At 36.5% G+C, this 13388-nt stretch overlaps 1 protein-coding gene across 1 annotated transcript in view; it reads left to right on the top strand.

Moving 5' to 3' along the window:
- Positions 1-1174: 1174 nt before the first annotated feature.
- Positions 1175-13388, top strand: part of LOC115922967 — a 31021-nt gene continuing 18807 nt past the window's right edge. The window contains exons 1-11 of the mRNA XM_030982821.1: positions 1175-1244; positions 2655-2823; positions 3218-3359; positions 3981-4162; positions 4905-5117; positions 5691-5860; positions 6594-6703; positions 7241-7407; positions 8906-9016; positions 12034-12222; positions 12827-12968. Of these exons, the coding sequence (XP_030838681.1) occupies positions 2701-2823; positions 3218-3359; positions 3981-4162; positions 4905-5117; positions 5691-5860; positions 6594-6703; positions 7241-7407; positions 8906-9016; positions 12034-12222; positions 12827-12968 (1549 nt within the window). The 5' untranslated portion in view covers positions 1175-1244; positions 2655-2700. The remainder of the gene's footprint in view (positions 1245-2654; positions 2824-3217; positions 3360-3980; positions 4163-4904; positions 5118-5690; positions 5861-6593; positions 6704-7240; positions 7408-8905; positions 9017-12033; positions 12223-12826; positions 12969-13388) is intronic.

The following is a 13388-nucleotide window of genomic DNA, read 5'->3' as shown; positions in this document are numbered from 1 at the left end:
TTTAGCTTCCTTCCTTCTTTTTTTTTCCTCCCTCCCTTCTTCTTCGTTTCCTTCTTCCCTTCTCCTAGTAATCATTCATCATAACTTATCCTTGGATCTGCATGCCTATGATATTAGAAAGAAGAGTAATTGCTTGGAAGAGCGTCGATGTGGCTCTATTTCATCTAAACATCAGATGATGTCTGCAACCCACTGTATTTTAATGAGCACCTTTTTATTTTGATTTTTGAACTCTGCACCCTCAGTTGTGATGTTTGTTGACAGTTTACGATGCCACGGAAATCTGGACGTATATACCAATTGGTCCTGTCCAGTGCCACCTTAGATGTAGATGTAGAAGAACATTTTCAAAAGGGAAAAAGTATTATTAAAAATTAGGAAACATAGATAAAGAGGGAATGGGAAAAAATGAAAGAGGGAGAGGGAGAGATAAAGAGAGAGAGAGAGAGAGAGAGAGAGAGAGAGAGATTTTCGGTGCATATAGGCTTATAAATACGTCTATAGCTGTGATAATCTATGCTTAAATATTTTATAGATTGTTTAAACGATGAAGAAGAAAAATTAAGGAAAAAAGTTGAGGAAGAAGTAGGAATAGAATAAGGAAGGAACATGAGAGGAAGCAAGAGGAAGAGATTTAAGAAGATGATGATGATGGAGGAGATCGAAGAACCAGTGGCGGATCCCCCCCAGGAAAAAATATGTAAAAACACATTAATTTTACCTTTTTTGGGAGATGCCCCCCCCCCCCTGGCGCTCAAAGGGGAGGGGGAAGCAAATTTTCAAATTTTCGAGGCCCCCCCCCCCCCCCCAAAAAAAGTGCTCACTACCCCGCAGAAAAGGCATTAGGGTCTATATCTTCAAATTGTATGGGCTTTGGCTTGGTCAGCAGCCGAGTTGCTTGCACATCCCAAGTTGGAGCCCAAAACGGTGTTTTATGATTTTTGACTGGCTTGGTGTGCAAAAGTGAAAATGAAAAGAATGAATTAATCAGTCAATAGGAATCTAATAATTATTATTTTAAAAAACTGAGTAATTAGAGCCTCGCTATTTCTTTTTACACCTGATGAAAGTGTCGAGGATACCGTACCTCGAGCAGGCTAGCTAGCTCGCTCAGCACGGCCACCGGCCATCAAGTACTGCAAGCGCAGCCACCCGGCCCGGCTGGCGCGCGTGATACACGAGTACGAGTACGATCCCGCATCGTGCACCCGGGTACTGGAGCTGAAGTATACGTTGATATCAAAGTAAATATTCTAGATTACTAGAACTCTATGATTATGGCAAGTTAAGCACCGAAGACTAAACTATGTATTAAGGAAAAGAGATAAATATCTAACCAAGAATCTCGATTGTGTGTGAGGGGAGACTAGAGTAGAGGAGTAGATTTTAGACTCTAGAGAGTGAACACTGGACATTTATTTAAATTTATTTAGGCTTTAATCTAATTCACTATTCAGTAGCCTAAGTCAGTGTGACGATGTTTATACAAATGTCCAAACTTGCTAGGGTAATATTTCTGACGTTCATTGTTTATCTTAAAGTTGATCTGTCAAACTCATCAAAAGATGTAGCTGATGTTAATTAGATCATGTTAATTTGGCGTGTGGTTTTTTTATAGACTCGACTCCTGTCATTCTATTTCTACTACTGAGTGACATGAGTAAGTTGTGTTTAATATTAGAGGAGCAGAGAATTTGCCATGAAATTAACACCGAAATAATGTCATAGCCAATTTACCTGCTCTTCTTCTTCCAGTATTGACCCAAAATAACTTTGATTTTGAACATTAACTAGACTGGCTTACATCGAAAGGGTGCGTTGCGGCGTGGTGTGGTGAGTTCAACGCACCCATTAAAAACAGAGCCCCTTGATCCCCTTCTCATAAGTGCCCCTTCTCTGGTAAATGACCCTTTTCAGGTTTCGAGGCTATGGAGGCGTTACTCCTTTTCACTTCAGATAAGTAGGCCTACCTCGGCCTCCTTCACCTCCGATAAATACCCCTTTAAAATCTGATCGGTGCCCATTTTCGCCTGATCTGCAAGACTACGTAAAAAGTAGTTCAATTTTGATTATTTCAATTTATAAAACAACATTTCTATTCCTTAAACAATTTTAAACGACTGATGTGAAAGACTAGTCGACACACCCTTTCGGGATAAAAACGCACCCTTTCGAAAAAAGACCCCCCGCTTATCCCGAAAGAGTGTGTTAAGACTGCTTTTCTCGAATGGGTGCGTTGAACTCACCTCACCGCGCCGCACGGTACCGCACCCTTTCGATGTAAGCCAACTAGACTAGACTATCTCCTAAATGATAATTTCTTACCTATTTTTGTGGATCAGGAATTCGGGTACGGTACGGTTACTACCGATATACCCTAGTTGCTACCGTGCTGCGGCAATTCAGATGCTTGAAAGAAAGGTCCCAGATGTTAAAAGGGGCCAATATTGTGCTCAATATATATTTACAGCATTTTGTGTACACAAAGTCAGTGGAGAAACCAGAAACTTTGGAAAATAGGTATTTTAATTGCATGGTAAAATTACCTCATATACATGCAGTCATGTACATGTAGACTAGGTAATAATTCATTATAGATCATGATTCATTTCATTTTGTTTCATTCTTATTAACTTTTTTTTATAACAACACAGGGAGCTTTTATGATGATACAAGATAAGCCCTGACCTGATAGCCATCATGTCGTCATCAAGGAAAAAACACATTCTGCCGGAGATGAAAAAGATTCTCGAGCAGAGAAAAGCTGAACTTGAATTCAATGAACGAGAAATAATACAGCATGTGAGATACATTTCTGAAGAGGTAAGATTACAATATGCACCCTAAAATCTTGTTTGAAACTTTTACCTGACAGCACTTTAACAAAAAATCAAATTCAGAATATCATCTGCCTATGCTCCTGAAATTCTTTTTGCAGAATTATCAGTTATAAGGTAAAGAGCTAGAGTTATTCATTGACTTCCAAAGATAAATGTAGAGTAAAAAGCAATTGGTATTTGTAGGGTTCCAAGATATTGTTGAATTCATGAATGACTTCACTGGGTACAAAATGGGGAATACACATGTACCCATTATAGGAAGAACCTGTAAAGAACTTTCACGTGCATATGATTGGGATATGAAGTCTATGCTCGTGTTACCATAGCATTCAATTTCTTAATGCTCCAAGATTTTCACTTCTCTCTTCTTGGCATAGACAATGGGGCAGCTGAAGGAACTGCTGAAGGAGACGGACAAGAAGAAGTTCCTCAAGGCTTTTCCTACTGTCAGTATCAAGATGGATAAAAGTCTAACGGCTCTCATGATGATCAAAGCATCTCTGCCCAACTTTGAATCAGGTATAGACTTACAATGTAGGATATTCAATTCTAAGATGTTCTTTCTTCTCTTTGTTTAGTCATGAACCAGCAATAATTTTGGGAAAACTACTTGAAGCATACTGCAACATTACTGGTTCAGATTGGAGGACAAAATTTCTATATCATTGAAATTCCCCTTAAGGTTCTGTACTAACAGACACTTGCAAATATGATACTGTAGTTGCCAAATATTCGTGCCAAAGTGAGACTTTAAGATTCTTTTCTGAAATCGATGAAAATGAATCAAAACTAGGATCAGGAGGGACAATTTCAGTCAACAGAAACTTGATCTGAAGAAAATATTGAACCACTTTGCACTTGATAAAATCATAGATGTATCCTTCATTATGGACTGCTGTCCTTGCTGCCACATGCTTCGTAGGCGGGACTGCACTACTTGTAGCTACTTGCGCCCTCTATATAGCAAACAATACCGTACCTTTTGGTCCCCCATGATCCCCTTTTTCTTATGTTAAGTGAGAGCTGATTTGATGAGATAACCACCTGTCAGTGACCATGCAGGAAGGTCTAATCCCCCCTGGCCAAACTAGCGCAGACAGGTAAATTTTGTTGTTGTTTTTGTTGGAATGACTTTATTAGATGAGAGTTCTACCGATTGCGCATCTGATGAAGAGACACCTGAGGCCTGTGATACGCCCACTGTGGAAGACAGGACTGATGATTCTACCACAGAGATTGAGCAGTCTCCGGCTTCGGCTCCAGCTCCCCTTGTCACTCCAGGCACAGAGAATGAAGCCTGTGGGTCGAGCACTAATAACCAGGTGAGTAATAATAGTAATGATAATGCACAGCAGTGAGGGCATTAGTAAGAATTACCCACACGAGGTACCTTTGGAACGTTCTAACACGATAGGTGATAGCCGAGGGTGTTTGGACTGTTTTGAAGGAACAGAGTGTGGGTAATTGTACTAATGCCCGAACAAAATGATGTGCATTATGTACTGCTGCCATTAAAGCCTCACCTCACCTGGGTAGATTGTGGCAAATGTAGATTAATGTCTTGCCAAAGGACATTGTGCTGCGACAGGGATTTTATTCATTTGAACCCTACGTAACTTAACACAGGCACATTGCAGATTCTGTATCCAAGTTTTTACCAATCAGTTCAATACCAGCTTTACACAAACCATGATGATTTTTAGGGCATCTATTCCAAAAAAAAATGCTCCATTTATCTGACTGAATAATTTGGAAAGTCTTTTCTCATATCAATTAAGTCAAAAATGTTGAATATTTTGTAGAATATTTTGTAGATTATTATTAGAATCATGTTTATAAACTTTGGTAATTGAACAAAGAAATATTTGTATATAACATCCTAAGGCTATCAAACTTAAAAATGTATCACTTGCACCCATATTGTATGTTTATTTTTAAAACCATTTTTGTGAAATTGAAGGAGAAGAAAGAAATACTTGTCTCACACACACATATGTATTTGAATTGATTGATGGATGTCAAGCAAAGAACTTTATTAAATCAACCAAAGTGTTATTCTTTCAGACCAATAGCATTGATACAACAGAGTCACGTGGAAGCTCTTCTACGCTGCCGTCTTCCAGCTCCCAGCCGTCTGTTTCACCGAACCAAAAGTCTACCTCATCAGTCAGTAATGAATCTGTGGATAAGAGTAAATACATATCTCCACCTCCGGCTTCATCGGGTGATCCAGCAAGCTTGCCAGGCATAGCAACAAAGCCACTTGAAGCTACCCAGGTAACTATTGCATAATGCATACATTTTCAGGAGTACAAGAGAGGGGGTACTTAATAGATTCAGGATATATCCTGAATGGTGAATATGCTTTTATGTAATTGATAGTTTTTACTAATCCTTAGATTTAGGGGGAAAAGTTTATATGTGCTTACTTTTATTGTGGAAAGATATGCTCATCAGTCCTTTGAGATGTAATTTTATTAATATTTTACCAGTATGATCTAAGTATGTGTGAGTACTTCACATACAAATCTTCTGAAATTCCCATAAATCATCACTTCTTAATCCTTGAAATTGCAATTTGTAGTGAGAGGGTTGATGCTTTAATAGTTATCTTAGCTTTTAGATGGTATTATGGTGCATTATATTTCTTCTTCTGGGACCTGTTTCACAAAGCCTTTTTTCAATGACAAATGACAAAAATCAGTGGGAAATCTGTTGATAACCAATCAGAAGCAAGGATTTCAGTAGCTTATAACAAAAACTGTCATTTGTCACTGAAGACAAGTTTTGTGAAATGCCCCCCAGATGATGATAAATAAGCATCCATTTGTTTCTGTTGTCAATTTGTAGGAGAAGACGGTGCCATCGGGACTGCTGCCATCCGTTCCTAAAGAGATCGTTCCTGTAGATCTCCCGGTTGGTATGAGGGTTGAGGTGGTGGTTAGTGAAGTGGTGTCGCCCTCTATCTTCTGGATTCAACCAACACAATCTAGGATTGAAGCTCTGATGGAAGAGATAAGGTGAGATGTCAAGATTTCATCGGAACCCAGTTTTGCTCATAGTTGCTACTCAGCGTTCAAATTCACTCATATTTCAATTGCTTATTACTGGTACTGTAAAGGTGTAATACAAAGTTTTGGTGTGGGGTCATGAATTTGGTTCAAATAAACATTTTGGAAGCATATGCGATCCAACAATATTCAATTTCAATGATCTTTGTCGCTGTTGAAATCCATTCTCAAGTGATGAAATTGTGAATAATAAACTTTTTTTGTATAGCTCCCTCTCAAAATTGATAATACTTAAGCTTCTAAAGAATGTTTCTCGAAAATTAAAGATCAGAACTGCATATTCTGAGATTTTCATGGTACCAGCTATTTGAAATTTATCAGGAGCACCGATAAATTTTGATATTTCAATTTCTCGAAAGCCTTAGAGTTTTTAGAGCCCACTTTGTACGAAATTGCTTATTCTAACACTAGGTTTCACAATGGTAATGCAAATTTTATATTTCATAATCCAATCCTGTTGAAATATTACCAAAACTATGTATTACCTTTAAACATTTTCAATTCTTTTCTTATGGTTAAATTGTACACCAATTCATTTCAGAATGTCAAAATAAGGCAAGTTAAATGAGATTATTTTAAGCTAAGCAACTCTTATAAAGAAAGATTTTGTTTACCCATTTGCCCAATGGATATAGAACTTGATAAATGAATTGAAAATCCGATTTTAACATCTGTCTTTTAGGAAATACTACAGTAGTGTCGTGAAGCTGCCACCCCTTCAACCTAAGGTTGGGATGTACTGCTGTGCTTGCTTTACAAACGACGACTGCTGGTATCGAGCACGCATCATAGGTTTGTAAGATAGATAGATTCTCTTTATCTTTATCTCAATCCTCCCTTCTCCATATGTATATAAGTAGGATAAATAAAGTTCATTCACGATGAATTGACAACTTTAAGTGGTTGTTTTTTTTTCTTCTCATTACCATGGTTTTCTAAAATGGTAGTAATTTAACCCCCCCCCCCCCCCCCCTTGTTTGTATAAAATCTGGATTAACATGTGTTAAATGAATAAGGGAATAGATAATAATTTTATAGATCTTCTTCAACACGAACAAAAGAGCCTCATTCACACATGTTGCCTCTAAAAAAAAATAATTAAAAAAACATGTTTATATTACTTGAGTATAGTGTGCTTCACATAGAGCTTAGAACACAGATAAAATGTATGCTTTGCTGCCTTTGTGTACATAATTACTTTTTTCACCTCCATGTCACCATAAACAAAATATCTGCCACAGTTTACTCCACCATGTATAAATGATGCTTTTAGAACATTGCATGACTTGTCTGGAAGAGATAATATTCTTCTTGATTTTTCCTCTCTAGCCATACACCTAAGTCCTACTTCAGTCTTGGAAGGAGTCGGTGTACATGTAGATGTGATTTACATTGATTACGGTAACAGGGAGCGCATCCCAGACTCTCGTCTCCGCCCGCTTCATCCTCGCTTCATGAGTGACTCGGCTCAGGCAGTGTGCTGCAAGCTAGCTAGAGTAAGTTAAAGTTATCGCTTAAAATTAGCTTATCAGGCTTGATAATTACCAGATTTAAATCGGTTTCCCAATTTTTTTATTTTTTCCTGATTTTTTTTTCTTCCCGATTGTACCCTTTTTCCCTTATTTTCCCATTTTCCCAATTTTTCCCCCCCCCCATTTTCTATCTCAAAAGGGGGGGGGGGGTATTTTGTTTGATGCCATTTTTTTTCCCAAATCATTTTTTAATTTTTATTAACTCAAGGTGGTTGGGGGAAAATAAAAACCTTTTTCTTTTAGTGCTTGCTATCACCCCTGTATTTGCTCATGCATTATGCATTTTAGAAGCCATCTGGAAAAAGCTGGAATTTTTATTATTTGCTAAAGATCACTAATGACCCCTTATTTCATATATCTATATATTCCATATACCTATACAATTTTAATTTGTTTATAATGTTCTGTATCTACATATACCTCTCTCGCCCTAGGCCCCTTCCTGAGAAAATCAGAATAAAAAAAACTCAAACTATTGACCTATTAGCTGTGGCTTACCTTTTGAGTCTGTGGTGTGTTGTCTTTCAGTCCAATTGATATTTCTTGTGTTTGACATAGAAAGCATTATTAACCGTATCAGACATCTGAGCAGGGCAATTTTTAAATGTTATTGCCCTCAAGGTTTGATGGATAAGCCAACAAAACTACAGGCGAAAAAAAATATTATTGACCGCTCAGAAAAGTCAATGGAATTTTGTGTGTAATTTGCCGGTCAATACAGTTATACAGTAAACCAATGAACAAATATTATTGCCCGATCTGAAAAGTCAATGACAAAATGCGTGTTAAACTAGTGAGCAATAATATAGAGCCAGTTGTAAATTTCATCGCGCATCAGCTACTGGTATTACGCGTATAAGAAAATCACACCCTAGGCACACTGTTTGCAGTGTATTCAAAATTCGTCAAGCACTGGATGCACAGTGCTGATTTGACGATGTTTTTGCAACTTTTAATGCTAGGAAACCCTGTGCAGTGTAGGCTACATAATTTACCGGTAAGAGTATATAGTTAGAGTTTCTTGTTTGCTATAGATGTCTGATGTGGTTAATAATAGTAATATTGACTGCTTAATTCAGGGCAATACGACTTGTCATATATCACCCTCACCTTCAGTTCGGGGGATTTATGTCGTATTGCCCAGAAGGCAGTCAATATTACTTAAATATTGCAGTTACCTTGTAAATTACAAAGTGTGCATTCTTGTGAATAATGGGCGATGGCATAGAAAGCAGGCCTGATAATTACCCGATTTAACCCTATTTAGCCCCAATTTTCTTACTCAAAAGGGGGGAATGTTCTTAGATGCCGTTTTTTTTCTCCTGGATCCTTTTTTAAATTTTATTACACAAGGGGACAGTGATCAGGAGAAAAAAAATCCCTTAGTGCTCACTATCACCTGTGAGAAAGTGACCTTGATATGGTGTAATAATGTTCAGATCCATTGATTTGATTTCACCAGAAAATTGTTTCAAGAACGGAAGGTGTCTTCCAGCTTGCGTTAATGAGCACCAATATAAAATCGCTTCTTGCAAGTGATGCGGGGAAGATTATCTTCTTGAGCAATGAAATAGTAGGTATTTCACCTAATACATGTTCTTGTAGTCCACTGGAAATGGCAATGGTTGCTGGAAGAACAAAAATTGGGGGTATGTCATGCTATGAATGGACATCTTTCATTGGGCCCAAGTTACTAGCAGTACATGTTTATTTCCGAGCATTTAACTTTCAGCATTTGGAAATATGGTAAACTTAAATTTCGCTGAAAATTTAAGAACTCTGCATTTTAATAAGAGTTGTTTGGGGATTTACTTTTACATATTTAGCCCTGGTTGCAAAATATCCATTTGCATTATGTGTACAGGTGTCTTTACTTTCTGATGCAATAGTCATCCTTTACCTTGGTTACCTATTAATTATTTAAACAATTCTGACCATATTTGGTTCAACTATGGATTGGCAAGGAAGGATGAAATGAATACGATGGATTTGAGGTTCCTACAGTCAAAGTTAAGATTCTCTAAAGTTTTTACGTTAAGCCTAGTCTCTTAGATGAGACTTAAAACATTAAGGTTCTTGGTCTGCTCACTTACCACAGTGCCAATATAATTATTTACCCAAGTCTTTGACATCCAAGATAGATTAAGAATCCACTTTTTAAGGAAATGAGGATGTCAATTTCTCTACCCCATGGTCTGTTAGAAACTAATTATGTAGGTATTAAATCTCCCCCTTCTACTTTCTCATCCATCTTTAGATTCTTCTTGTCATATACATACATATTAATATTCATAAAGCACCTTTACATGAACATGTTCAAAGCGCTTTACATTAGTAAATCAAACAGAATAATTATTTTGCTCTCCTAGGGCACACATAAATTCTACTTTTTGAATTCTTCCATTTTCCTTTAATTTTCTCTTTTGGGTGTTTAAATAACAGCATGAAGCTAACATATCATTGCAACTTGACTTAGAAACAGCTTATTAATATTAATATCTATTGTTGAATAAACTTTTAAGATGTTAGCACTCACCAGTTATGGTTGATGTGTTCCTATATATGCAGACATTTATTTATTGGTTTCACAATGTTCAATAATTTCAAATGCATGACATCATAGTCTTTTTAAAACCGAGTAGCTTTAAAAAAAAAATCAGCATTCAGGACAAATGAGATTTTATGTAATACATAATTTCATATGAATTTCTTTCAAATATTAATCATTTCTATAGAACCCCTATTTGAAAAATGAGGCTTAGAATTTTCTAAACAGAGTGTACATTAGATCACCAAGCATCAGCCCAGATTTGTCCCAGACAGGTTTTTCCTGTCAATAAGTTTTGCGAAGCCAATGAACAAAAGCTCATTTTCGATTTTAAAAAAAAACATCATGAATTATAGGTAACAAATAGTTATAACTTGAAACATCCATGACATTATTTCTTCGTATTGATAATGGGTAAAATATTCGAGCAGAACCCATAATAAAAGTGTTGCATGACATAAAAGTTGAGCTTTATTGTGCAATTAGCATGGACATTATCTTGGATAGCCCTTGGTATTGCTCAAAAAGTGAACAACTTCAAAGAAAGACAGAGATAGTGAAGGTCATTTTCCAGTGGACCAAACCTGTATTACTAACATCAACATTTTCCAAATCAGTTTTTCAGCCACAATGTTCTTAACATTTGTTCTCGCATGCTTAAATGTGTTCCTGTATTACTACTAACTACCTCGAAATGTTGCTGCATGTTTGAAGGTTTTATGATCCGATTTATTGTGTTCTTTGTTGTGTTCCTTCAATTTGCATTGTCTCAAAGCTCAAACTTTTGTTATCCTTTTTTTTTATTGAGAGGGAAAACAGGAACAGTTTTGCCAATATTCTAATACTTTCAATATTCCACAAGTAAAGCAACATTCCTTATTAAGATGTGATTGGTAGTCAGAAATATGTTTTCCCCTTCATATTCTGACTTTGATTCATGGGTTACATATTCATGTCCCCTTTCCCATTTCTTCTTTTTTCTTTCCCCATTTATTAGAAATGTTAAGGCCTACTCAGGTCTTCCTCATATTTGTATTCCATTTTGTGCATGTTTTCTTGTGCCTTGTGCCTTGTAGCTAGATGTTGTTAAATCATATCAGCAAATATATCTTATAACTTACATGCTATATTCATATTCAGATTATGGGAAAGCTTAGATTGCATTATAATTTACCTAAAAGAATAATCAGGTCATCTCCCTAATATTCAGAATACGTACATAATTCTAAATACAAAGTCATTGAATGTGTGCATCATTTGTTTAAAGAGAAGGTTGAGTTCTGGAGAGAGGTGAAAAATAATTTGTAAGCATTATCATTGTTATTATGCAAGGGTGGAAGAACATTAGAGAAAAAAATGTTCCCTGAAAAGCATGGCTCTTCATATGCCTTCATATTCTAAATAAGTAACAGCCTAAAAAAAGGAGGCCCAACTTTTATGCCACATGTTTATGTAGTCCCATTTACATCTTTCTGTGTTCAGTGCTTATTTTTACCAAGTCTAGGCCAAATCTCTACTCAAAACCAATCTTTTCAAATTGTAAATTGCAGTTGTGCGTCGGTCAATGGAGGTGCGCACCATATTTGTCTTTATTTAGTTGATTGCCACTGTTTTTCTTACCTTATCTATGTTACTTTTGTATTTTTGCTTTTTCTTCTAATTTAATTCTACGGGTTATAGTCTTCTCTTAATCAGAACACTGTGCGCTTAGAAACATCAGTATTAAGCGCCTAATAAATGTTATGTATTATTATTATTTCTTATCATTTTGATGATTCCAGAACCTTGCGGTACACACCAATACTTATATGCTACATGATCATTTTTTTCTGATCGATTCCACACCGTTTCTTTCACAATGCAATCGCATGACCAGAACTCAACTTTATCTTTAAGTACAGGTGTCATTGGTTCAATTTCTTAGCTATTTAATAATTAATATATTTTCAAAAAGGTATGTATTTCAATCTCACTAAAAGCAAAACTGTGTTTGCTGGAAGAGTCATCATTTGTTTAAATTTTGATTCTATTTTCTCATTCAGGTCAAGCCAACAGGGAAAGGGGTCAGCCACTGGACTACCGATGAAACAGAATTCTTCACCCAAATGACATTTGGACGTAAACTGACTGCCATAGTAGTTCGCCAGCCAGGCAGTAGTACCAGCAGCTTTGATCTACCAGCAGTGGACTTACTGTTTGATCACTACATCAACGAGAAGGAAACTGGACTAGTAAGGAATCGCTTTGTCACAATGTTTTATCTTTTGTTAGCTGCTCTTGTTTGTTTCCAAACTTTGTTTAGGGTTGTCTGGTCTTTCTCAATCTTTTTTACTCTAAAGAATTTTTGTAACGTTTTTTTTTTTTTGTGTGTGTATTATTGTTTGGTTTTACATAATTTATGTAACTAAATGTTTGAATATATTGTACACTCCTCTTTTTCGTTAGCACTCTTTTCATAAGGGGACTATCTTGACAAGAGACCACCTTGGTCTTTTATGGTACCCTTGATTCCATGAATGATAAGTTGCATCTGTGATGTATATCTGATTTATATGTGTATATGCTTTTATCTGAATTAAAGGGAGTGTTGCTTGACAAATACTTCTTTTGGACAATTGCACGTTAACGAGTGGACTTGATTAACTGTAGTCATGTTCAGAGTTTGCGAAACAGACCAAAGTTCTCCTCATGCATCGGTTTCGCGTATGTTGCAATCACATGATTGTTGTGGTCAGGTCACGGGGAAAGACACGTAGTCTCGTCAGGCTACACTCCCTTTAAATAAAATTGTACTTGAACTTGGAAAAAAACTGACCTTTCTTGTTTTCTTACCAGGTGGATGTTAGCAAGTTGATGGTGAGTAAGAAGCGTGCATTACCAGACGATCAATGCTCTACCACGGATTCTTACTACTCCCAGACAACACACACCACAGACAGTGATGTCTGCCAATCACCAAACGTTGCTGCCGCCACAGGTAAGATGAAGAAAGAGTTTGTACAAACTACTCAGATGCAAATTAGAAAATATGATAATTGGTACAATAAGATGTTTGCAAATAATAATAAGCCATTGTAGAATGATGACTTGGTAATAAACGTCATCTTTCTTTACTACATACATGTGTATATCATAAATGGAAAACATGGGGGTTCCAGTAAAGGTACTATGTCCCATTTGCAACCAACACCAAATTCTGTAGAACTATGCTGGAATTAGGTATCACAGAAGAGCTGCGTTGAGTGGGGACACACAGAGCTCCACCACGCAAATTCTCTTTTTGTGAAGGAAGATTTTCATATCATGGAAAAAATAAATATTATAAAATTATATGTCTCTCGAAAGCTTTGGGGGGTAAGAGGACATTTTTTATTTTTTTTTGGTCTAAAAAAAAATC

Source organism: Strongylocentrotus purpuratus, unplaced genomic scaffold (genome assembly GCF_000002235.5).
Source record: "Strongylocentrotus purpuratus isolate Spur 01 unplaced genomic scaffold, Spur_5.0 spur5_contig_827, whole genome shotgun sequence".
Taxonomy (NCBI): Eukaryota; Metazoa; Echinodermata; class Echinoidea; order Camarodonta; family Strongylocentrotidae; genus Strongylocentrotus; species Strongylocentrotus purpuratus.
The sequence above is the reverse complement of the archived record's forward strand: the minus strand, read 5'-3'. Positions and strand labels throughout refer to the sequence as shown.